Source organism: Amyelois transitella, chromosome 14 (assembly GCF_032362555.1).
Source record: "Amyelois transitella isolate CPQ chromosome 14, ilAmyTran1.1, whole genome shotgun sequence".
Classification (NCBI taxonomy): Eukaryota; Metazoa; Arthropoda; class Insecta; order Lepidoptera; family Pyralidae; genus Amyelois; species Amyelois transitella.
In genome coordinates this window covers 7,093,337-7,118,616 of record NC_083517.1, presented here as the reverse complement: position 1 = coordinate 7,118,616, position 25,280 = coordinate 7,093,337, and the positions used below count along the sequence as shown (strand labels likewise).

Here is a 25,280-nt window from a genome sequence, read left to right as displayed (position 1 = left end):
CGTGAATGTGAAATACACTGAAGTAACGAGAGACGAGTCATTGCGACTGACCTTAAAACAAAGAGCTATTCTTTGTGAAACAGAATGCCAAAGTTAACATTGCCAACGAGGAACTTAGAGGTACTTATCAATTAAGAAAAAAATACTCACTTTCAAGGTTCAGACAGGAACAATTGATTAAAAGTTTGCCGTACCTACCCCTCCATCCATTTCTAATCCGTGGTTACCTCTTTTTAATAACACCAATTAATAAAGACAGAGAGGAACGGCGAAATATTTATTTCTTTTTCTACTAGAAATTTGAAAAAGATGGAAATAAAAAGCCATTTACATTTGTAATTCTTTTTTTGTTTGACTGGCAATCCATTTCATATTTCCATGATTGCTAGTGACTATAGATTATATTCTTTGTATTAAATAAGCAAAGATTCCTTTTTTGCTGTATTTTCGCCACTTTAATAGCTCCACATTCAGGCAAGATTAGGTCAAATGGAAATCGCTTCGAGAAGAATATTTTGAAAAAACCTCAGAAGACTATTAAGAAGTCAGCGAGAGTGTTTCATAGCAAACACAGTAGTGTGCAATGCTAAAGCTGAACCATGCATGTACTTACTTTGTTTGTTCTGAAATACTCTAACGATCAACATGCTAAGGGCCCGTACACACCGACAACAAGCTTTAGGGTAATGTATAAACAACAGGAATGTTATGTACAGTATACGTTTAATTCTATATGTAACGTTTTTGTTGTCTTAAATTGCTCTCCTCACTGCGGCGGAAGAAAGAAAAATTATGAAAACTCAGCGTTTGGAGACATGCGTAAAAAAATGAAAACGTTGTACCCTTATTATTATTATTTATTTATTTCATTAATGGCCGTATCGAATGGATTTCTTCAGAGATTGCATTTACTTAGTAACTTGTATTAATCTAAGTGTTATATACTTATTTATAAAACGGAATACGTAATAATACTTCGTTAAATCTGATCTGTGAGATGTATATTTTAAGTATTAATAAAACAAAAACTTTATGCACGAATTTATTAACTCATACAATTTGTACAAGATTATACTGTCATATAAATGTGTCTAAGTAAAATATTACAGAAAGAAAAGTTACTAAACTTAATGGTAAAAATGCATTATGGCCATTATCATTAATCAAATAAGTAATCTATCGTAAGAAGATTAAATACTGCATGCATACCACTTTTTTTATTTTTTCACTAAAAAAATGCTCTTTTAATTGCACAAGATATTGCTTAATAAAACTGGTTGATTGGCATGAAATAATAAGCCTCCTCGATTAAATATCAATATAAATAAATATTTATTGTATATATATCTTACATTGTTATTTATTTGGCAAGATCTATTTGTTTCAGTAGAAACAACAATACACAGGTTTTCCAGAAATTCCTTAAAAAGTTAAGAGATATTCTATGTTTAACCTTAAGAATGTACTTTGTGACTTATTTGTACCACAGAATTATTAAAATTACACTAATGTTTGTACAATGATGGTGTCGAGTGTTTTTTTCATCACTAGACAACAGATTTATTTATTATCAATGGCATTTTACTTACAGTAACGCACATATATATTAACTTAAAATTTTCAAACATTTTAAATAATATATGATTTCACATTTAGTTTCACTGGAACATACATTTTTTTAGTCGAATACTAACAACATTTTAATCAATCTTTAGGAATTAGTTTTTAGTTTAGTAGTGTAATTGATATGGTACGATTGTGCAAATCGGGTGGGCCCCCTAAATTGTCATGTAATCAATGGATGACTCTTAACAGATACAAGTTAAATTATCTTTAGTTGTACCTTTATAAAAACGCGGCAATACTTTTCTTATACAAAATACAATGTTACTCGTTGCAATATCTACCTCGAAGTCTTAGAAATGGGTTTCGGCAACTTGTGGAGAAATGACTCGTCTTGGAAGTTGAGGTTGCAGGGTTTAATGAATTCTTGACCGCCTTCGTGGATCCACTTGTTGCAAACTGTAAGTTTAAACAAAAATAATTACATAAATGCATATAGTCATGTCTATATCCCTTGCGGGGTAGACAGAGTCTTGAAAATAATTTAGCCATACAGTTAAACGTGGCCTTTTAGTCTTATCAAGACCGTTGGTTGCGTCTACACCGCAAATTTATTGTGAAAAGTAAATGTTTATATCGCCAAAGTCATGTGAAGAGGATGAATCAAAGCAGGTTGGCGAAGTAAATATTCAATACAGGACAGGCGACATGTTAAGATAATAAAGAATTCTATGTCCTGAAAGATCCAGGTTGAAGCAATACAGCGCTGTATTTCATACGTAATAAGTCTCAAAATATATGAAAAATTAAAACTGACGGGCAATGGTGCAAAAAGGTTTTTGAATGGCGATTACGGTCCGTCCGTTATGTTTTGTAATAATTCGCCCAAAATAATGTAATCTAGTGTCATGTGTAGTAAAAAAGTAATCTGTGTGTGTATAGTAGTAAGGTTTAAAGTACACTTACCCCATTTGGACCCTCTCAGTACAGGACAGGCTGCATGCCTGGTGGAAATGTCCCCTTGTCCTGAGGGGTGCAGGTTCAGCCAATAAAGCGCCGCGCCCTTCCTCGGGAACACGCTCAGGCCCAGGCGAGTGAACACAGTGGCGCCACCTTGCGCCACCTCTGACATCTATTTGCAAATAAAATATAAGTTTTATAATAATAAAAGAAAAGATATTTAAGTTAACTTGTTAAATAAAACTCGTACCCTAGCATTCTTTTTCACTAATTTGTTTGTTTCTTTGTTTGTAATATCTTTATTGCATAGAAATTTACAAATTTTTATTTAATTAATGTACCTAGTATTAAATATTGTTTTCATTTCGAGATTAAAATATTGACGATAAGTCCTTGCCCGAAATTTATTACAATTTTCGGACACAAACAGAAATCCTATATTTTGTAATGATCATTCGTTCCTTAAATAATCCATTGAACACAAACAAACGGGTAGGTAAATAAATTATAATTTTGGCTTTAGTCAAATAAAAATACATGCGATATTCATTAAAATGACTACTACTATGACTTCATTAAGATCATAAACTCAATTTATTGATGGTTTTCTTTATGTATCGCGATACTAAATAAGTTTTAATTTCCAGAAACATGAAGACAACGGACCTAAGCTCCGAGATAATGATGGCAACGCCAAAAGATGACTTGAAATGATGAATAGGCTGGTTTTAGAGTAACGCCAGCGAGACAGACCGCTGAGCAGCGCGTTCAAACCGCGCGCTTGTCGTGAAACGAGTACCGCATTTCAATGCAAATTACTGGCGTTTTGCAGCGCTGGTAAGCGACTGACGCATGTGAACTGTATTACTATGAAACAGGGCTACTATCAAGCGTAACTGAAAGCGCGTGCTTGAATCTTAAACCAGTCTTAGACATGAATTAACGAACATTTTTCAGGACAGACAGACCACGGCAATGACATTCCGTGTCAAAGCGAGTACTTACATAAAACAGAACCGTAGCTATTCTATTACCGCTGAACCTCTCGAACGCTTTTTCGAACTTCTGAAAAAATAACAATCATTCAATTAGCGTAGTAATCAATTTAGTACTGTGCAATTATTTCAGATTATATACGCTAGCCGCCATTAAAAAATCTAAGACAACCGCGAAATCTCCATATTAATCAGATTTAAAATTGACAAGCTGATTGGAAAAGCGTTAATTAATAAATTTCAGGGAGCCGAAAATAACATTCATCTTCTTCTGCGACATGTCTACCAATCAAAATTTCACCAACCCCTTTGGGAAAGAACCTTTATTTTATAACATACCCGTGCAAAGTCGAAATGCGGTTCATAATGGCCGCCGATGCCGTAATTGACAACTTGCAAGTCCTCCGCGGACGCCATGCTGAGCCCGGTCATGTCGGCGACGCGCTGCGACACGGTCGCGACCGCGGGCGCCTCTTCGTCGCGCAGCCACGCGGACTTGCTGATGCGGTAGCTGGCTTCTACCAGCTGGCCCGTTTTGGGGTCGTGCACGACTGCTCGTTTGAGCTGTAAGAGATCAATTAAAATTTATGTAGTTGTACAGGGCTTTTATACGCTACTTATTTAAAATATACATATGTATGAATATAATTCCGACGGCTTGAGAGGTAGAATATGTGTGCACAAAAACTGTACCTAGATAATTTAGACCTATTTATTCAAGGAATAAATAATTATGATTATGTTACCTACCTTTATTCATAAATAATTATAAAGTACGCAAATAAATTAAGTACACAGTTTTTCGAGCAATTCAGGAACAAATTTTCGAAAATTCTCCCAGAAGACTATGTCTGACCGCTATAGCTTACCTTAGATTTTTTTGGAATAACACTGAATAAATTAAATTAAAACAAGTAAGTACTTAAACCATTTATCTGTGTAACTTTTATACTACGACGATTTTTATGACCATAATTTTTTATACTTATGTGCTAAAATTAATTTCGTGGTCTACCTAGACCACATACAATCACATATTTAAGGATTGTAGTAAACATTAACTTGATAACAATAATGTAAACATTATATTGATAACATAGCTAAATAGCTCTCATTATTGTTATCATTCGCGAAAATTTGCATTAATATTGGCCAATTTTAAAGATTCACACTGACTTACCCTCGACTTTGCTTCCATCTGTAGGAACTTTATTTCGTCGTCACTCAGTACTTCGTGGAACAAAATGACGTCGGGTTTCAAATACAAGTACTCCATTTTTATAGGCGCCAGTTTTAAGAACGGGTGGTGCTCAGTCATATAACGGCAAATCAATCTGAAATGTCACCAATATTCATCATCATTTATAATATTAGTGTGTGTAATTTCGTGTGGATATTTTTGCGAGAGATTTATTATACCTTTTGGAATACGCGGCGGGTAATTCCACCTCACCCCGGCACAGTTTCTCGTACCACTTCCTGTCATCGGCTCCGTACTGATTATAATCTTTGTCGGTCTTTTCTTCTTCTTCAAGCGTTTCCTAAAGAAAACACATCATTTAGGTATTCAATTTTTTACTCATGTTTTCTTTACTTTCTTTCATGAAGAGATTGATAAATTATTGTCGCCTTGTATTATTTAAGCTGTTATTTTGTATTTTATAGGTACAGTGCTATCATTTGGGATTACATTGTTAGGCGATAGGCTAGCAATCTGTCACTATTTGAATCTCAATTCAATCACTAAACCACACAGCTAAACGTGGGCCTTCATCTGTTTACATCGTTAGGTAACAAGACGTGATTATATGAATGTATGTATTAATTTGCTGAATTAGTCATCCGTACTAATAGAGTCACACTAACAAACAATGTTCTTGGGTTCTAGTCTACGGTATATTTACGGTTTTATAAAGGCGTCCTGTCTTAGTCTATGAAACCAAAACGTCGACCTCTACAAGTGAAATTATAACTTAATAAAAAACTAACCCCTCTTTGTCGTTTCTTAATTTTGGCCTCCTCTTCTTTAATGCTCTTCTCATAGTGCGGTACGTTCCCGAGGGCGCGAGGGTGGTTGGGTTCGATTTCTAACAGTCTTTTTGTCCAATGTAACGCTCCTCTTACGTCACCTAAAAACAGTTTCGTTACAAACTTTAAAATAACACACACACTTCATTCCATAAGTACCTATCTATGAAACTTATGGGATGATATGATAACTGTGATAAAGTAACCGACTCCCGAAGTAAGCATTTTTGACAACTCTCAAAATAAATCGCATTGTTTTACAACGAACTCACCTGAAAGGTAATGGCTAAAACCAATGTACTCCAAAATGTCCACTTCGTCAAAATTATATATTCCTTCTGAATCAGTTTTGTACTTGCGTAGAGTCTCTAGAAACCATGGAAGGGCATTTTTATAATCCTTGTCTGAATAAAGAGCACGGGCCAATTCGAAGCAGTCACTTGTTGTCATCGGAGTACTGTAATTTATCGAAAAATAAACTTAATACTAATTGAGTTTAGGATGTAAATACATTTTTTTTTATAGTAATAGATAATATGAATAAATAAAGGTCCATTTATACTGCTATCAACACCGGATTTAAAAATCTAAATAAAACTAGGCGCGTGGGAAATTTGCGAAAGAAACTCAAACATGACCATATGTGTTTACACCTTTAGTTTACGTTTAAAACCAGTTTTGAACTAGATTAACATAAAGTTATCTAAGAACACATCACATACACGGTCAAGAAATTATTACAAGATATGTGTACACACACTACAAAATATGAGTAAAGAAGTGTGGGATCAAAGCAAATATTGCGAAATCAGTTTTGTTCAATGTATTCATGCTCAATTAAATAATTATGATATTATTGACTAAGTAAAAAAAAAAAGATATTACCTACACTAAATTTAGTCAATTTTAATGAAATTCATAAAGAATTTGTTAATAAAACAGTCACTATAAAATAATTATCTATCTCAACTTTGTGTGGGCCTATTCGCACCCTTATAGCTTTTATGCTTCGTAGAGTAATATTCACTCCACGTTCTTACACTTTCCTCTGCATACAAAGCAACATAATCGCTAAATGATATCGGTGTTGATGACAGACAGCAAGAATTTAAGTGCAATGCTCTCAACATTACAGTTAGGTTTCAAGATGACAAAGGAATGGGTAAAGCGAAAAAATCATGTTATACCAACCGGACTACACATGGACTAAGGGTATTGCGATAATTGGTTTTTGATTATTTATTATTTCTTTGTTTGTTATTTAAACGTAATTTATTCCAAGTCTCTCGAATCTTTGTGTGGTCCCAGTTGCTTCAAGGTCACTAGGACCCATGTTATAGATCTAATATTATAAATGTGAAACTTAGTTATTTGTTTGTGTGATGTCTCTTCTCATGTTATCTACAGAAGCAATCTTTTGAAATTTTGCGTATATTGAAGAATACTGAAGAAGGACATAGGGTACTTGCCCTCCCGGTAAAAACTACAGATCCCGTGGGATTTGCGAAACATCTGTATTCTTTTGTACGTGGCGCTAAATTCGTGCGGGCGAAACGAGTAAAAGCTAGTACCTACAAAAAAAAGCCATAAAGTGCCAAAGTTTGAAAGAAGAAGACAAAGTTGAAAATTATCTTGTACAGAAAACGTACTATACCGTTAATTCAAAAAAAGTTTGATTATGTTGCTTTGCACAAAAATAACAGAAAAGAAATGCAATAATGGTTATTTTTCTGTACCTTAAAATTGGTTCTAAATTCATGCAGCCATCTAAGCTAGAACAGGTTGAATTAAAAAAATACTTTAATAAGCATGCAAACAAAGTATAAAAAATACATATACATATGTAGCGCCATGACGTACATGACGTTCCGGTAATATCATATTAATTTAGATGAAGAAAGTAAATTTCCTCTTTCTTTCATATTTACGTGTTCACGGGATGTCTTAATTATATGACTCAGAGTTGCGTATGAAAGCTTGGGCCACGTGGACCGGCCCACTTCAGAATAGCTTGGACCACACAATTTTAATTTTACTAAAAACTGCCCATCCCAGAATAGTATCATACGAGTATAATCCATTTTCTCCTGTAAATAGTATTTACTAAATACGTTTATGGCAATTTGCTCTTGGACAATTCTCTCTAAATTTGCTTGCCTTGCGTCTATTCGTATGCATATCATCAATTTACTATTCAGCCTTATTACATGTTCGCAAAATTTAACGAGTATAAGTTTTTACGGTTAAGACAAATACCGATTTTTTTCACTGTTAAAAGTGTTTTTTCAGTACTTCAATAAGTACTTACTACATATCAATTTACCGCTTAGGTACTGTTGAAGTGAAACGAATTCATCCATCCTATCGCAATTATGTCACGAAATCAAAAGTTAATTTACTCTCAAAAATACAAAATACCCATAATTTTATAGCAGACTAGCTGTGCCCGCGACTCCGTCCGCATGGAAAAGTTATTTTGGGCATCATTGAAACCCTAAGTATGAATAATAAAATTCCCCCGTTTTTTTTTTCACATTTTCCATTATTTCTTCGCTCCTAATAGTTGCAGCGTGATGTTATATAGCCTAAAGCCTTCCTCGATAAATGGTCTATTCAACGCAAAAAGAAGAATTTTTCAATTCGAACCAGTAGTTCCTGAGATTAGCGTGTTCAAACAAACAAACAAACTCTTCAGCTTTATAATATTAGTATAGATTTGATAAAATTTTAAGGATTTATGAACCAATGGCCAAACATCTTTAGATTCTATCTTAACCTATCTTAACTATCTTTCATCTTTTTTTTTTTGCTTACAAAAAATAATTTATGGAGCATTATTATTGAAAACCATGAAAATATTTTTTCTTACCTATACACGACGCCGTTTAGCATACCCTCAGCTAGATCCTTCACATTGAGCCTGTAGGTTTCTTGCAATCGTATCAACGCGTGCGCAGCGCCGGATAAATCCTCCGCAGCCGGATATTTCACGTCTTTGTGGTTGATTGTCACGTTCTTTATATATTCTGTGGCAAAGGAAAATTATATTAATTAAAAAAATACAAATACCTACATAGTATCTACTAATGACGCAATATTTAAACGGTTCTCGGCATTTCGATTCTCAAACCGATAAAAATTGTTTTAGTTCCGCTGATAACGGCTTGTCCATTTTTTATATGTATGATAGAAAAAAAATGTCGACAATCCATTATTTAAAATCCCTTTCCTAAAAGGGTAGGTAGAGGGGTTTATGGAATGCAAAAATATAACCATATTCATGATGATAAAATGAGACTTATACTTAGTTCAATCAAAAGTATTTAAAATACTTACGATACAAAGAATATTCTGTGAAAATAAAAACAAAAAGTTGATATTAGAATATCTACACTGTGACCTAGGTTCAAAATTTACATTGAAAAACATTGTTAGGTTTAAAATTTAATATTTAGCTTCCAAATCACCTGATATATTTATTTAAAAGTCAACATTAGGTATTGCTGTTCATTTTCAAGCGAATATAAAAATGAAGACGTTCTTATTTGTAAATATCATTTTAAGTTTACTAACCTGTACCACTTTTGATACTCTGCTCTATGGCATCCAAATCTGTAGTCAGTCTTTTGATAAGGGTAAATGCATTAATCGGATTCCCCAAATAATTAGGAATATCCTCCATAGCTTTTTCATGCTCCTTTTTATAAAGATTTAGTGTTCTGAAACAAAGACATATTTCATTATTGATCTAGACAAACACACGCACTATCCTCAATCCCTTAATATAATAAAAGCGTCGGGATATTCTAGAAAATCTAATGATTAAAAGCTAAGAATTTATTTAAAAGGTGAAGACACACAGGCTACTGATATGCGGTTACTAATATACGACTCAGCTCCGACCGTTATACAAATGGCCTTGTCAAATAAACCTGTCGCTTTAATTTTGAAACCACAATACGAGTAAGATTTTTCCATAATGTAAAGAATTAATATTTTTTTTCATCAGCCAGCAACACAAAATTTTAATATGACGTTGCACGTACTTACTTTTTTAAATGTAGAAGTCTTTTCTCTTCCAAGCTGACATAGTGATCCAAGTCATCTATGATCCTCTGATGCGTCTCCAACAAAGGTTCCACCTCGGCTATGGCGGTGAATAGCTCTGATCGCGTCCATGGCAATACAATCAATATAACGTAAGATAATAAATGCAAATTGTACATTATAGGAACCATCTTCATGAGTCGCATTTCTGAAACAAAGAGATTTAATTTTTAGATTATTAGTTACCGTTGTTACTAGTAGCAGTGTTCCTTGTTGAATTAACTTCTTTTCAACAAAAAAAGTTTGTTGTTTTTTATAACTTTATCTGCTGTGAAAATAAGGAACACCAAATAAACAATACTTAATACACTTTTTTTTAATGAACGTAATCGGAATTTAAAGATATTAATCAATATCAATATCTGCATATAACAAAATAGTAAAAAATTAATTTATGTACTTTGAATATAATGTAACAGTGGCAGAGTTAGAATTTTAAAAAAGTAATCTCCGTCTGGTTATCTGTTTGTTTGTACACGCTAACCATTAAATGATCTTAACTATAACTGGAACAACTGATGGAGAACTACGAGTACCTATGATGGTCCAGCTAAACTATAATTAATATGGAAATGATACCTTAACAAAAATCGTCCAGCCATGCAAAGTAGTCGTCGGCATCAGCTAGTCTACTAAGTTAATCATTTTGTCGACGTTTTCGAACTTTTCTATTTTACAATTTCCGGAAACTTAACTACTGTGCCTACCTAAAACCTGTGCTAAAACCAAAAACATAAATCTATGAATGTTTCAGACAAATGCACATCATATTTAGTCAAGCGACCAGTTACGGTATTTTAACAACCAACTTGCGCATAAAGAGTTAAATTTAGTGGGAATGAACTCATCACAATAAAGGTTTTGTGCAGGAATTTATTACGTGGCAAAAACAATGCAAATGATATATGTAAATGCATTTCTTCGTTGGTACTTATACAAAATTTGGCAGTCCAATATGAACCTTGGCTTTTTCAAAATTTACTGTTTTTTCGAATTTCAACGGTCAACTACAATCCGAAAATAAGTGCAGTATTACGAGAAAGGAGAAGGTATGTTCTATCGAAATAAAGATCAGCTGAAGGTGTTCTTCGAAGGTTTGTTTTGTCGAATTTATGGCCAGCTAATGGTAGAACGAAATGATTGAACAAGGAATTATGGTAGGCCACCTGAGATGTGAGATATACGATGACTGAGATATATAAGAAGATCTATGTTCATTTGTTTTTGTATTGTGAGTTACACAATCAGCTGTTGTGCTTCGAAATTCTAGATTTGCTTTGCGGCATTTCTAGTATTACTTCTTGATTTGTCAAAAATTATAATGATAGATACCTTTTACATGTTACAAGATATATAGAAAAATAAACAAAAAACGCTTGCTCAAGAGTAGACTTCAATTAATAAATTAATGCTTTTATTCCGAACACATTGTACATATATGTACTTAAATGAAAAATATTCCTAGGTACTGCCATTAAGATACCATTCATAATATGATTTTGACAGTAATTAAGTTATTATGAAGTTAAATTTAATAATTTCAATTAAAATACATTTCTAGAACGGGCCGGAATATTAGATGTAAGAGCAGACGTGACATGTGATGTGAAGCCGGTTCAAACATAAATATCTCGGTCTCAACTGACCCCATTATCAATCATTTTTAACACTATGTTACTATAACTAATATGTCTTTATGACTATGCGCATACGCAGCCGGCAAGCCAATATTATCCCGATCATTGGTGAACACTTACAGAGTCGAAAATGTACTAAACAATGAGGGGGATATGGTTCCCTTTATTTTATATGGCAAAGTAATCATCTATTATTTGTGATATCAAGAAACGTTTTTTTGACATAAATCCTTATTTACTATGCATTTCTAGCCAAAGATATAAGAAAGAATAAAAGCTTTTATTGCCAAGCATTAACTTACTAGGAAGATGGCTCTATAAAATACGGAATCTTACCAAAAAGCGCGTTCAATGAACTAAATAAGTACTGATGAGGTCACTAACTCTATTAAAAATAATAAAAATTTAAATGAGATCAATCGCTGAAGAAATGACATAGAACTATGCGCACGCGCAACGAGGCAGTGCTGCGAGCGCTTGTCGGCGGGTCAACGAACAAACTAAGACTGGCTGGTCACCGCACCGGCGTGGGTGGACACAGAGACCGAAAGATATTCTAGCAAGTTTGATGCCTTATCGGAACTAAATAGGCGAGCCACGTACGGCTAAAATAATATTCATACAATAAATAGACCCAACAAAGGAGTCTTTCAGCGACGACTAGGTAGGTACGTCATTATTTTAGCGTAATCATATTTTTTGACATAATCAGAAAGCTATATCCAGCAGAATTTTTATTACCTACTAAAGTTAGTAACAAAAATTCTGCTACACGAGAAGAGTGAAGTGTTTGTCCGCCTTTCACGTCAAAACCACTGAACCGATCTCCATGAAATTTTGCATGCGGGCGAAAGCGTGTATTAGCTACAAATATGAAACTCAGTGAACAAGAAGAGTAATTTAATATACATGTAGGTATATGCATAATAAATTTTTTTTAACACTTTTGATAGTCTCACAAGAAAGATAAAAAACATACTAAGTATGTGCCAGCCCCTGTTCTTTTAGCTTAAGGGGATCTGTTACTAGCCCCTGTCCTGAGTCCCTGAATGAAAATTTGAAATTTTGTATACCTCTCCTCCACCATTACAAAGCTATATTATTCAAAAAGTGCCATAGGTATTTATTTGTTTTGAAATAAATATAGGTTTTAGGTTTTTTGTTTTGTTTACAAAAATATGGGTTCTATAAAAAAGTCTGCAATACCATATATCTAACTTTTATAATTAACTATATGGTTATTTATACATAAAAAATAATGTAAATTAAAAGGTGCATTTTGAGCATTACTACTACAAAAGGATATATTATGATTTAAAATTATTCCATGATCAAGATAATTTACGGAGAGAAATTTCACCCTTTAGAGCACATTAATTGGATTTATAGATTCTGAAATAATGTGAAATTAAAATGCACGCAAAGATTTGTTTAAGTACATAGGTAGGCATGTTGAGAGCATCTGTATGGGTGTTCAAATGGATAGTGTCAGAGTTAAATATGCGAACAATGCATGTAGAGTGGTAGTACAGGAACACATCCTACCTGGGCTATGAAACAAAAAAAATACTCTTTTCTGAGTTCTGTACATCAGTTTTTATGTTAACAGGTAGGTATTCTTATGGTGATTATTGAAGGTTATTTTCATTTTTCATTAGTAAAAAAAACTATATTAATTTTAGATAAAAATTATTGTATTGAAATAACTAGCTCTACATTCATTCATTTTTTTGGAATGTAGACAATGTGCATTCGTCCATGATTTAGATTTAAGAGATCTATATTTGTATATTGACATCCGATGAAAATGCTGCAGTGTAGTTTGTTCCGCCGCTTCTTCTACATATGCGCTTTGGAAGCAGTAGTAGTTATAATTAGATTTAAGTGATGTGATGTCAATAAGTAATACCTTGTATCCAATTTTGAAAATAAATCTATTCTATTCTGTGGTAAAATATCTCCTTTTAGGATTGTATGTTCCTGTGGGATCGTCTATGAATGACAATGTTCTGACTGAGCAAAACCACGGGAAAAGCATGCCTAAGCCCTTGAGATGAACATAAGTATCTGATACCCTTTATCCAGGAAAGACTTTTTAGATAGGATATATGTTAAACAACAATGTCCATCAGCGAAACTGTAGGCAACAGCTAGTTATTAAGATATAATAGTTGGCTCTCCAACAATCGTTTATTTCATAATGTCCTAGCTGTGCTCAGGGATTTAATACGAGTGAGAATTTCAGTATAAATGGTACCCCACATAAGTATTATTCTATGTTATATTCTACCCGTGTATTAAATTTAATTAAAATCTGTCCGGTGTAGATGAGTAACAAATACATACATTCTTGGCAATTATAATAATAAAATTGGGATTATACATGTTCATCATAGCCTTCATGCTACATGCTTATTTCGCTTCCTAGAGTCATCTCTAAACCTCCAATTAAAGACAATTACATTACGTATCTTATAAAATGTAGGTGAAAAATTCAAGTAGTGTGCAAAAACTGGTCACCATTTGTTTTGTAGTAGGTATATTATTAAAGCTTACCTCTAAATAATTACATACAGTTTCCACATTTGACCCTTCTGATAAAATACATGTCGAGATTTTGAGAAAGTTCAATTTATCTCATATTTTACTATATCTAGTTATCAAGAAAAACAAAGAAAAAAATGCAATTTTACAATTTCCAGTAAAGCCAAATAAATAGTATCTTTATTTAGGTAATGCAGCCGACTTCCAATTCCTTCCAATGAATGAATCTTAAATATCAATGTCAAAAAAGCACAAACAAAAGCTTTGCGGGCTTTTTTATTGTGGGTAGGTGTTCACAACAACGGCTATGAATATGTAATTTTTTATCTAATATTTTTAAAGCGCTAATATATTAGTTCACGTTCATTTTTTCATATAGTAGTGAAATTGTTCTCAGTTTGACCTGTATCCGCGTATCTCGCATTTGGCTGAACCGATTTTGATGTAGTTTTCAGGAAAGTGTTTATTACACTTTCTTTAGAAGGTTAAAAAAAATCAACCGACTTCAAAAAAGGACAATATCGATTAGAGGCGATTCTCTTTTTAAAACCGCCTACAAAAATAAAAGATGGTTCTCAGTTTAACCTATAGGTACGTATGTTTGTCAGTATGTAGTTCTCGTTGCGATTTTGATGCGGAATTTTAGGAAATTGTTTGTTACACTTTGTACTTGTACAAGTGTATCAAATACGAATGAAATATTACATGGTTATTATTTAAATATATCAGAATATATATAAAAAATATATTAATAATATTTATTCTGATACCTAATATAACGAATACGTCTCATCATGGGATTTGTGGTCACTGATGTGACGTGACAAGTGAGCCGTGTTTTAGTCAAGAATACTTTTGACTATTTACATTTTACTTTTATTATTTACACACAATTATCTAAACCATAATCATTAAAAAGCATAGTGATATAAACACATAATAAATATAGGCATAAACATCTAATGCGATTATGAGATTACGAAAATAAGATTAAAACTATATTTTTTATTTCGAGGGGGGCCGCCATAAATCCCTTTTTTAATTTACTCTAACTGACCATGTAGAAGTTGAAACTCCGCTCGTTCCGCTTGATGCTGCAAAAGTGAACTAATAAACCTACCGTCACAATAATATTTTTTATTCTAAAGATTTTTTCACTGCGGCGGTGGGTCACGATATTTTGTCTTTGATATCAGAACAGCCTAGCATGGAAACTTACATTAGATGAATGTATGCCCAATTTCTCTAGTCACCTTTTTTGGTACACCCACAGCATAACTGGCGCTGCAGCCGAGTTTCTACCTCCATCCATATTCAAAGCCTCAAAGCACAATGAGCCGTATGTAAATGTGTGCTAAAAACAGCTTTGGAATAGCTTCACGCCACGATCGCAAACGATTTGGCTCAAGGTTTATCTGTACAGGGCACAGGGGCCTTTTTGATTTTTACATCGCCAAGAATGAAATCCAAAGTACCTACATAATAAAGATAGAGATCAGTGATAATGTCAATGTCAGACCACCTGATCCAGACATGACACAGAAATTTATTTGGTTATGTGTCAAATCAAATGTCAAAACAAACAATATAGTATATTTTAATGCGACGCATGCATTGCATGAGGTTCAAATCATAATCACGGAACAATTTTATTCAAAACGCTAGATATTACGTATCACAGAATTAATAAAATCCTATAAACTCGCATTAATTAAATGTTATGAGCATATTTTAAAATGTCTCAAGTAAAAGTGAAGGTTATAAGTCGCAACCCCGACGACTATATTCGTTCTACGAAAAGGGACATTCATAAATGTAAGTAAAACGTGTCGGAATTTCGATATAAAATGCAGAAGTCAGAGTTACTACTCTCTACTACGAGATGATATGGCCAAGGTCTCCGATCGAATTTATTTAGTCCAGTTAAGTGATTTCATATGTACTCATACTTTACCTAACCTCATAAATGCTTTTTATTTCCAGTGCCAAGAAATTATGACCCTAGTCTTCATCCCCTGGAGGCTCCACGGGAATATGTCAGAGCTCTAAATGCTGTTAAACTAGAAAGAGTGTTTGCCAAACCCTTTATTGGGAACTTGGATGGCCATTCTGATGGAGTTTCCAGTTTAGCAAAACATCCAAGTAGATTGGCAGTGTTAGCCAGTGGTGCTTTTGATGGGGAGATACGTCTGTGGGATTTAGCAGCTCGTAAATGCACTAGACATTTTATAGCACATGAAGGTTGGGTACGGGCTCTTTGTTATTCACCAAATGGAGACAGTTTTACAAGTGTTGGTGATGATAAAACTATAAAAACATGGAAATCTGAGATCCATTCTGAAGAAGATGAAGATCCAGTGAATACATTACTGAGTATGTCAGTAGTGAGTGGTGTTTCTCATCATAGATCAAAGCCAATATTTGCAACATGTGGAGAGCACTGCCAATTGTGGGAAAAAACAAGGAATGAACCAATTAAAGTTTTCAAGTGGGGTGTAGACAGTTTACATCATGTGGCCTTCAATCAGGTATTTTGATTTTTCTTTCAAATTCTAATTGCTAGGTACACACATTTATATTATAGCACAAATTTGAAATATTTTTTCAGGTGGAGAACAACTTACTGGCTTCCTGTGCAAGTGATAGAAGTATAATTCTGTATGACTGCCGTGAGTCAGGTCCTTTGAGGAAAGTAGTAATGGAATTGAGATCCAATTCTCTAGCTTGGAACCCTATGGAGGCCTTCATATTCAGTGTAGCAAATGAAGATTATAAGTGAGTGTAATTTGTCATACAACAGTAACCTAACTATCTAAACTAAAAGTAATGTTGTCTTTTTTCCCTTTTCCCTTCCCTGTCTGTGTATTTTGGTTCCTAGATTGAGATAAGTCCTTGTACAAAAATTTTCCCATTATTTCTAATGTACAATCCTCAAGAGAAACATGAACTTTGAAACATTTCAAAAAAAACTAAATCCATAGGTTAGCCCCTTACATATTTGATAATTAAACCATTCATCTATTGACTGACCCTCTTGTATGGCCATATTGTAAATGGATATTAAAATAATGGAGCTTTTGACTTTTACTTTAGTATTGTCTCTGCTTAGTTTGTAAGTGTTGCTTTTTTATGATATATAAAAATGTTTATACTCTGACATCATCTTACAGTTTGTACACATTTGATGTGAGAAAATTGAAACAACCTGTGAACATCCACATGGGACATACATCAGCTGTCATAGATGTTGACTATGCTCCAACTGGACGAGAATTGGTCTCTGGAAGCTACGATAAGACAATCCGCATCTTTGAGAGCTTGAAAGGCAATTCTAGGGATGTCTACCACACCAAAAGGATGCAGAGGCTGACTTGTGTCAAGTGGACTTTGGACAATAAATACATATTATCAGGCTCTGATGAAATGAACATAAGAATGTGGAAAGCAAGAGCTTCTGAGAAATTGGGCGTTGTGAGTATTGTTTTCTCTTTATCAAAGAAAGAATACCACTTTGTGGAACTGAGGTGTGAAAGGACTTGTCACTGTTAATGACTTTTGGTCTTTTTTGTGACTATATTGACTCAGTTTACTCCATAAGTGATATATGTGTGTACATGTGATGTGTGTGTTTGTATCAGTGTATGTAAAGTTGTTATAAAAGAATTCCCAGGCATTATTAATAAGTTGATTATATGTATTTGCCAGCACACAAAATAGGCCAATATTCTACATACACACATACATATGGTCATGTCTGTAAGGGATATCCCTTGCGGGGTAGACAGGACAACAGTCTTGAAAAGACTGAATGGCCACGTTCAGCTATTTGGCTTAATATAAGAATTGAGGTTCAAATAGTGACAGGTTGCTAACCCATCGCCTAAAACAGAATCCCAAGTTTGTAAGCTATCCCTTAGTCGCCTTTTAGGACATCCAAGGGAAAGAGATGGAGTGGTCCTATTCTTTTTTATATTGGTGCCATATATGTATATGCATATATTCTACTTAACTAATACTTAAAAAATATTTCAGTTGAAGCCACGCGAGAGGACAGCTCTTAATTACTCAGAAGCTTTGAAGGAGAAATTCGCAAATCACCCACAAATAAGACGGATAGCCCGTCACAGGCATGTCCCCAAACATGTGTATAATGCTCAGAAGGAATTGAAGACCATCAAAGAAAAGACTAAGAGAAAAGACGCCAACAGACGAGCACACAGCAAGCCTGGAGCTGTTCCGTTTGTTCCGGAAAGACAGAAACACATTGTCAAAGAAGACGAGTGACAACTGCTCTTATATCTGGTATATATTTTAAGTAAACATCGTTTTTTTTCACATTAACTGTTTTCGTTATTACATCCTGATGAATCTAGATATTCCCCTCTGCTCTTTATTGACATGTGTGGCCAAGTGACCAAAAAAAATAGTTACTGACAGAAATTGTACTAATTTGGGCAGACCTCGGGCCCTGAAGAGTTCAGGCGAAGATAAGATGGCTGAAGCGTTCAGGCAAAGATAGAGATATTAGCGATTTTACTAAGCAAAAGTGAAGTGTAATACTTTTTAAATGAGTGAATTGGTTGGTAAATGAGACGAGTACTAAGTGTTGTTAAATATATTGCAATAATAAACTCTTTTACTTAATTAAATTTGGCTTATGGCCAAACACTCAAATGTATCAAACATAACTGTTACAATAAAGAAATCAGGAGAATCAATAAATATATTTAATTTTACTCTCCTGCTGTTAATATAATTTAGAAATAAAAATAAACTGAAGATTCTGTTAAAGTCAAACCAATGTATCTTTGAGTATTTGGTCATAAGTATGTCTGTGACAACTGCCCACAGAGTTGACTACAGTTATCAACCTAAACATCAAAGAGAACAAAGTTTTTTTATTATAATCTTATTTTATAAAGTCAAATTATAACAAAAGTTCTGATGGGTAAGTTGCAAAATAAATTGGTAGCATTAGCCTGCCTGATTAAAGGGCCTGCTTATTCGGTTTGGCAACACCATTAATTGAATATCTCGTCTGAAACAAAATTGAAGAATTAAGAAAATCACAATAAGCATATTTATAGGTTTGTACTCAATTATGCTAAAGTGAAAGTCTTTAAAAGCTGTGTGTATTTAAGCACAGTAGAAAAAGGACTGACAGAAATTTATGTATAAAGCCTAAGGACGATAACATAAAACAGTGCTTGAAATACCCAAGGGTTGGCGTTTGCGTCAGGTACGCCAAACTTTAAATTTCTTCACATGTAAGGTGACGTATTTTTTCAGTGAGAACCCCATTCATTTTATACCTCTCCCAAGAGGAACACCTCAAATATTATGAATTTCAGAAAAACAACTCAACAAAGGCTCCTTTAGTCGCAGTATATGATATTCGCAAAACATCATAAGAGCAAGACATTATAATCTCAAAATAGCACATTCTCAAAATATGATATTCTCAAAATATCATAATAGCTAGACATAAGATTCTCGTAAAAACACATTCACGAAATATGATTTTCGCAATATACCACACTCGCAAAATATGATAAGCTCAAAACATTATATTCTAAGTACAGTAAGGCATATGTAATTGATATATTACGATATATGACAAAAATTTATGTAGCTAGACAAAAAAGAGCGGAGGAGGTGACCGCTGGAAGTGCTGGAAATGGTAGATATATTATTTCGAAACATAGTATTATTTGTTAGGTATTACAAAACAAATTATTTATTCTTATTACAAAAAACAAAATAAAAAATATTCTTATTATTATTAATTATATTCAAAATATATTTACTACTAATATTTCTGTAAAACACTTAACCGTTTTAGACATACCGGAAGACTTATTGTTTTAAGTACACAATCATTGACGATACTTTTAATTTTTTTATTTTTGTCTATCGTTTTTTTATTTCGTTTCTTGTCAGCAAAATGTAAATTGTTTCTTTCTAGTTTTACTTTTTGTATTTTTGCTTCTTTTTTCATTAATGCTATAAATTGATACAATGTTGGCTTTTTAGGAATTTTACTATTAATTCGGCGATGCCATCCTTCGACTCCATTTGTAGTTCTGTTTTTTTGATCATAACAGCTTAATATAGAACTGCTTATCTTTTTCATCCACTGATTATTAAAATAATCAAGAAATTTATTAATGTCTCGGTCTCGTGATGACATTTCCATAATCGTGTAGAATGTCTCCGGTATCAAATTTGATGGTAGCAGTGGTAACAATGAACAATATTGCACAATTTTTCGATTTTCTGCAGAGAGATCGAATTCTTTGCTTTTTTTGAAAACAGCGTTGCAAAAGTGATAATAGCAGCCTTTGACGGTTGCATTTGGGAATACCTGGTTTACAGCTTTAACAACAGGCAGTTCGTAATCGCACTTGTACATATTTAAGTTCAATCCGAATTGTAGTTTAAGTATAGAAAAAAAGCACTCGTACGTTTTTTGCTGTTTGTTGGGAAGTAAAGCAAAAATTATTGGAATAAAATTAATTGTTTCTTCAGTACGTGCCACGTCGACATGTAAGCTGTATAGTTGATAATACGGCTTAGGTACAATCTTAAACGTACCGTCTCCGTAAATACTTGATACCGTTTTTAAATATTCACGTATCTCTGCACGTGTCAACATTGAAAAAAATATAATACGGCCAAATGATTCATGTACGTCGTATAAATAGAAATCTCCTACTAAGTTATCTGGAAGTCTTATGTTAAATGAGTCTTTTTTCAAGTTATCCATATTTAAATATTTATTTCTAGCTCTGTACAGAGTATCTTTTTTTGACGCAAATATTGGTATTTCATGTTCTTGACCCTTGAAATCGTGTTTTAAAATATTGTTCTCAAAAATCTTTTGCGCAGAAGTAAAATTGGTGCACACCTCATTCTTACAGTCATCAACAATCAAATCTATTAGGTTGCTTGTAAAATTGGGAGAATCACAGACATGCTTAGCGGGTCTGATAATTTCATTGTTGGCGTTGAGAGTTATTGACGTTCTGCATTCTTGTTGCTTAGAACACCGCCAGTTTGTCGTCCCAGATTTGTTTTTTAAATAGAAATTGTACCTGTATCCCTGATAGAGTAACACCGGTTTATTTTTTTGACTTTTGATGAACTTTATTTCATTATTATTACATTTGAATTGTTCCATATTTATGCCTAAGCAGAGAAACACTAATTAAAGCAAAGTATTTTACCCTCTGAGGCAATAAATAATATGTTTAATCAAAGTTGACGTTTTTCCTGTCAAATAAATGGCCAGCCAGTACCACGTTTTAGGACAAGAATCAATTAAACGCAGTCTTGGTTTTATTGTAGCTGATGTTACTTTTGGATCAAAAATATCGTGAAATGCGAATATGATATTTGATTGAATATGATTTCCTGAGTATTAGCTTTTTTGCAAATATGATGTATTGGGAACATTATGATTCGCGAATATGATATCTAGCTATTATGATATTTTGAGAATATCATATTTTGAGAATGTGCTATTTTGAGATTATAATGTCTTGCTCTTATGATGTTTTGCGAATATCATATACTGCGACTAAAGGCAAAGGCTCTACTCTAAGGCATATTGGATAAGTAATATAATTTATTCAGTGATTATACTTACACTATATCACGTGGCAAGGATGACTGGTCTAAATTGTGCTCCAACACACATAAAATACTAAGCGTCTTTAATGTAGGAGAGTAGTCTAAGACATGAAGATCGCTGTTGTCTGTCAGCCGTTCTGAATCATTGTTGAGGTCAACTGATCGACTATTTGTGTGTGGGCATGGACTGGAAACATAAAATTACTATATGATGTCAGAATTCTCATTTTGAGCATGTTAATAGGAGGACCTAAGTTCATAATCTCCCATAGATATGTCAGATTAAAGTACTAATTGAAAATATTTACAGCCATTTCAGCTCGGTCTGTATTTGAGACCATAGTTACCTGGAGCCTCCAAATAAGTATACTTTATTGTTATACAATAAAATGGCTTGTCGTCTTCTTTTACAAGGAGCAGATCCAAGAACATGTACTTCTTGCCAGTAATTCCCTTGAATTGAATATCTAAATAAGTCATTGAAGTGGGTTTTGGTGTTCCCGTTAAAACCACCAAAAATGTACATGTAGCCATCATGGAACCCTGTAAAATTAAAATGTAATTTTATTAACTACACATATCACTTACACCAAAACTAAAAAATATAAGAACACAGGTACCATAAGTTCAACTGACAAAGAGAGAAAGAGAAAAACGGACGGCCTCTGTGGCGGCGCAGCGGTAGTGCGCTTGTCTGTGACACCGGAGGTTCCGGGTTCGAATCTCGGCCAGGGGATGATGAGAAACGAACTTTCTCTGATTGGCATGGGTCTTGGATGTTTATCTATATAAGTATTTATTATAAAATATAGTATCTCGTAACACAAGTTTCGAACCTACTTCGAGGCTAACTCAATCTGTGTAATTTGTCCCATATATATTTATTTATAATGCTTTATGGCATTAAGCTTACTTGTTTTGTATATTTTATATGCATAAAGTAATAAATAAATTTGTAAAATTAAAAAAATAATTATATTAAATTGAATCTTACATGCAGAATGACTACGCCTGCCTTCAGGCCATGTTCCAGTGGGCTTTGTGACAACCCATTTCATCTCTTTTGTATCTAAATAGAACACTTGGGGGCAGTATACTTCTTCCAGAGAATTATGTGGGCTATCAAGATCACCTCTTCCCCCAAACACATACATCCTGTCACCGACAGGAACCGCCGTATGGAAATCACGATGAGAAGGTATATCACCACAGGCATCAAAATACGTCCAATGAAGCGTATCCAGGTCCAAACAGTGGACTTCTTGTGAATACTGGTCAGTCAGATACTCAAACCCACCAAATATATACATTTTGTTATTTATAACACATGCTGAATGGCCATCTTTAGCAAAGGGAATCATGCCAGAAACAGTAGGCACGGACCATTCTAATAATTTTGTATCAAAAACAGATAGTGTTTCACATGCTACTGAATTGTTTCTGCCACCCCACATAAAAACCTGAAATTTAATTCAAAAACATTAACTGAAAACATAAGAAAACTAGTTTTATTGATTGCAGATGAGAATAATTTTGTGTAAAAAGGTGAGAAGTGTGTATGTTATTGGGACTAATGTCAGTAGGAAGAAGTAAACGGAGGTTTTAAGTCAGTTTGAATAATCTGTATGTTGTTTTTATATCAAAGATGACATATTGATTCTTGAAAATATGGCCTTACAGAGTTGATTTGCTAAGAATCTATTACAGTATGATCCTCTCCTATGACTATTACATTATCATTACAACAAATGCATTCTTTCTTTCCATTCCGTTTTATTTGTACTTACACTTATATTAATACACTTTATAGTAGTAACACATTGGTTGAAATTCCAAAAATATTGGATGATTAGAACAACGTCTTTACAGGGATCTTTAAACTATTAAGAGCTTGATTGCCAACTGGGATAATCATTGAAAATGTGAGTATCATCTCAGCCATATGAAGTCCCCTGCTGGATAAATAATTTCGAGTGTTTAAAGCATCCATTTATGATTTGTATGGTACTTGCCTTATCTCCATAAGCTACTGTAGTGTGGCCATATCTTTGGAAAGGGACAACGTCATTCTTTACATAATTAACGGCAGCCCATCGCAGTGTTTCGGTGTTCAAAACATGGACGGGAATTGGCTCCCAATCTTTGTATTCTTCGGAGGAACAGTAACCACCGAATGAATAAACTTTATCTCCAATACAAACAGCCGCATGATTTACGCGCATTGGCCCACCTTCTATATGAACTGTCCATCTCATTTTTATTCTGGTTTAATATGCCAATAAATGCAATAACTTTTGATAGAATTATTTTTGTTTAAAGTAATTCAAGTTGAGGTCAATCGATAAATATATCTGTTTTTGACAATGATGTATTGTCAAGTCAAATTGGCAATCAATGTCAATTATTTGTCAATGTCATTATTTTTTTACACGCCAAGGAAGATGGGCGAGGGAAAATTAAAATAATTAAAAGCATGGAAGTAGGAAGAATAGGTACTTACTTCCTTAATACTTTTCTATTGTACAACAATACAATACACTCACTCGTCTTTCAATCTTCAGCTCGCAGATACTTTTTAATAAATTTTAAGTATGATATCCAAGAAATAGGTTAATCAAAACGGTGTTTATAATAATGTCCTGGACTGAGCAAGGACCGAATCTTGAACCTTGTAATTTTAAACCAAGTGCCACTGCATTACAGAGCCTAACAATAATAATATTTTTGTGTGACAATGGGGCTTGTGAAAACTACAGTTGTGTCATTCGGCTAATTATTTATACCTAATTAACTGGATCCTTCTCTTACCATGCCGCACATTACTTTTATCTTCACCATAGTCTGCCGCATGCCACAACCGACGCAAATTTAAATTAACTTACATACAAACATATTGTACATGTTTTTTTTTATAATTCGTCTTCCATTTAATATATATAAAACATCATGGCAATATGTAACATCACAGCTATGAAATTGTTTTTCAATAGGTACAGTTTTTCATTTCTTTGCGAATATTTCAATGCGTTGCTAATGTATCTCCCAGAGTAATGTTTTCGAGAGTTACCTACTTTTTTCATCAGCTCGAAGCAATAGGCGTGATCTTTCAACGCCAGGCGGCGTTAGGGCGCGAATCATTTGTTATTATTCCTCTCACGCGTCGAGTTCCCAAACAAATTGTATTGTTACTGACAATATGAGCGATTATATAACTACTGTTAGATTTGATGAACGTTTTGGTTTTTGATGGACCACTTGCTGGCTGCTAAATTTCAGATAATAACGGGTAATTTAATTGAAAAAGAGTAAATACGTAGCTCATAAAAGTTTATGGACAGAGCGGGTGTTTGTGATTTTTTTATTAATACTTACCTACTGTACGTTAATTTAAGGGTAAACGGTTCGGACTACATCTCAGGGGTTTCATTTAGATTAATTAAAAGACAGAACATTCATCTTGTCGAATGGTTTGGTTTTGCAATCCTATACCTACCTGCAAAGCCTCAGTTGATTTTCAGCCTGATTTTTACAACGTTACACACCATGGCATCAAAACAATCTAATCAACTCGTACCGCCACGTAATATACCTAGGAATAGCCTAGGTATTCATCATGTAAGTAGCTCTTACGGAAAAGCCACATATTTACATGATAACCGATTTTACACACTTTGTATCAGAACCGACTGTCTAATAGAAACATCAGATGCTGTCTTTACTAGAAGCGACGTCTTTTAATTAAAAGTAAAAGATTATTTATTTTTCGTGACCGTTTCATACCAACCTACGAAGGCGACGTCGTGACACCGTGATG

At 33.8% G+C, this 25,280-nt stretch overlaps 3 protein-coding genes across 6 annotated transcripts; 1 reads left to right on the top strand and 2 right to left on the bottom strand.

Annotated features, from left to right (window-relative positions):
* Window positions 1-1,023: 1,023 nt before the first annotated feature.
* Window positions 1,024-14,140, bottom strand: LOC106132435 (prolyl 4-hydroxylase subunit alpha-1). 3 transcript variants are annotated; one of them, XM_013331848.2, is made up of 13 exons: window positions 13,847-14,140; window positions 10,233-10,372; window positions 9,597-9,801; window positions 9,120-9,265; window positions 8,416-8,572; window positions 5,819-6,003; window positions 5,508-5,647; window positions 4,938-5,059; window positions 4,699-4,852; window positions 3,858-4,082; window positions 3,529-3,588; window positions 2,530-2,695; window positions 1,024-2,022 (listed from the first exon to the last, which is right to left on the bottom strand). In XM_013331848.2, exons 3-13 carry the CDS (start codon window positions 9,797-9,799, stop codon window positions 1,904-1,906), a joined length of 1,677 nt encoding a protein of 558 aa, XP_013187302.1. In that variant the 5' UTR covers window positions 9,800-9,801; window positions 10,233-10,372; window positions 13,847-14,140; the 3' UTR covers window positions 1,024-1,903. The 3 variants fall into 3 exon arrangements, with proteins under 3 accessions (XP_013187302.1, XP_013187303.1, XP_013187300.1); XM_013331849.2 differs by lacking the exons at window positions 10,233-10,372; window positions 13,847-14,140 and adding an exon at window positions 11,627-11,789; XM_013331846.2 differs by lacking the exon at window positions 10,233-10,372 and having other exon boundaries at window positions 1,025-2,022.
* Window positions 14,141-15,404: 1,264 nt separating this feature from the next.
* LOC106132451 (DDB1- and CUL4-associated factor 13) lies at window positions 15,405-18,175 on the top strand. Its single transcript, XM_013331875.2, has 5 exons — window positions 15,405-15,649; window positions 15,818-16,362; window positions 16,443-16,609; window positions 17,005-17,305; window positions 17,867-18,175. The coding sequence occupies exons 1-5, from the start codon at window positions 15,571-15,573 to the stop codon at window positions 18,116-18,118; spliced, it is 1,344 nt and encodes a 447-aa protein (XP_013187329.1). The 5' UTR covers window positions 15,405-15,570; the 3' UTR covers window positions 18,119-18,175.
* A 259-nt stretch (window positions 18,176-18,434) lies between these two features.
* LOC106132452 (kelch domain-containing protein 3) lies at window positions 18,435-23,827 on the bottom strand. 2 transcript variants are annotated; one of them, XM_013331876.2, is made up of 5 exons: window positions 23,479-23,827; window positions 22,461-22,926; window positions 21,814-22,009; window positions 21,483-21,653; window positions 18,435-18,872 (listed from the first exon to the last, which is right to left on the bottom strand). In XM_013331876.2, the coding sequence occupies exons 1-5, from the start codon at window positions 23,719-23,721 to the stop codon at window positions 18,809-18,811; spliced, it is 1,140 nt and encodes a 379-aa protein (XP_013187330.1). In that variant the 5' UTR covers window positions 23,722-23,827; the 3' UTR covers window positions 18,435-18,808. The 2 variants fall into 2 exon arrangements, 1 of the variants encoding a protein (XP_013187330.1); XR_009657144.1 differs by lacking the exon at window positions 18,435-18,872 and adding an exon at window positions 19,131-19,203 and having other exon boundaries at window positions 21,426-21,653.
* Between the last annotated feature and the right edge of the window lie 1,453 nt (window positions 23,828-25,280).

Excerpts from the sequence above, each read along its gene's own strand:
- LOC106132435 (XM_013331848.2), bottom strand. The coding sequence starts at position 9,799 with ATGCGACTCATGAAGATGGTTCCTATAATGTACAATTTGCATTTATTA. Across the intron at positions 5,648-5,818 it reads TTTTAGCCATTACCTTTCAG|GTGACGTAAGAGGAGCGTTA; the intron begins GTGAGTTCGTTG and ends AACTGTTTTTAG. Across the intron at positions 3,589-3,857 it reads CGCATTTCGACTTTGCACGG|AAGTTCGAAAAAGCGTTCGA; the intron begins GTATGTTATAAA and ends TTATTTTTTCAG.
- LOC106132451 (XM_013331875.2), top strand. The coding sequence starts at position 15,571 with ATGTCTCAAGTAAAAGTGAAGGTTATAAGTCGCAACCCCGACGACTAT. Across the intron at positions 15,650-15,817 it reads GAAAAGGGACATTCATAAAT|TGCCAAGAAATTATGACCCT; the intron begins GTAAGTAAAACG and ends TTTTATTTCCAG. Across the intron at positions 17,306-17,866 it reads CTTCTGAGAAATTGGGCGTT|TTGAAGCCACGCGAGAGGAC; the intron begins GTGAGTATTGTT and ends AAAATATTTCAG.
- LOC106132452 (XM_013331876.2), bottom strand. The coding sequence starts at position 23,721 with ATGAGATGGACAGTTCATATAGAAGGTGGGCCAATGCGCGTAAATCAT. Across the intron at positions 22,010-22,460 it reads CAGGCGTAGTCATTCTGCAT|GGTTCCATGATGGCTACATG; the intron begins GTAAGATTCAAT and ends TTAATTTTACAG. Across the intron at positions 21,654-21,813 it reads TACTTATTTGGAGGCTCCAG|TCCATGCCCACACACAAATA; the intron begins GTAACTATGGTC and ends TTATGTTTCCAG.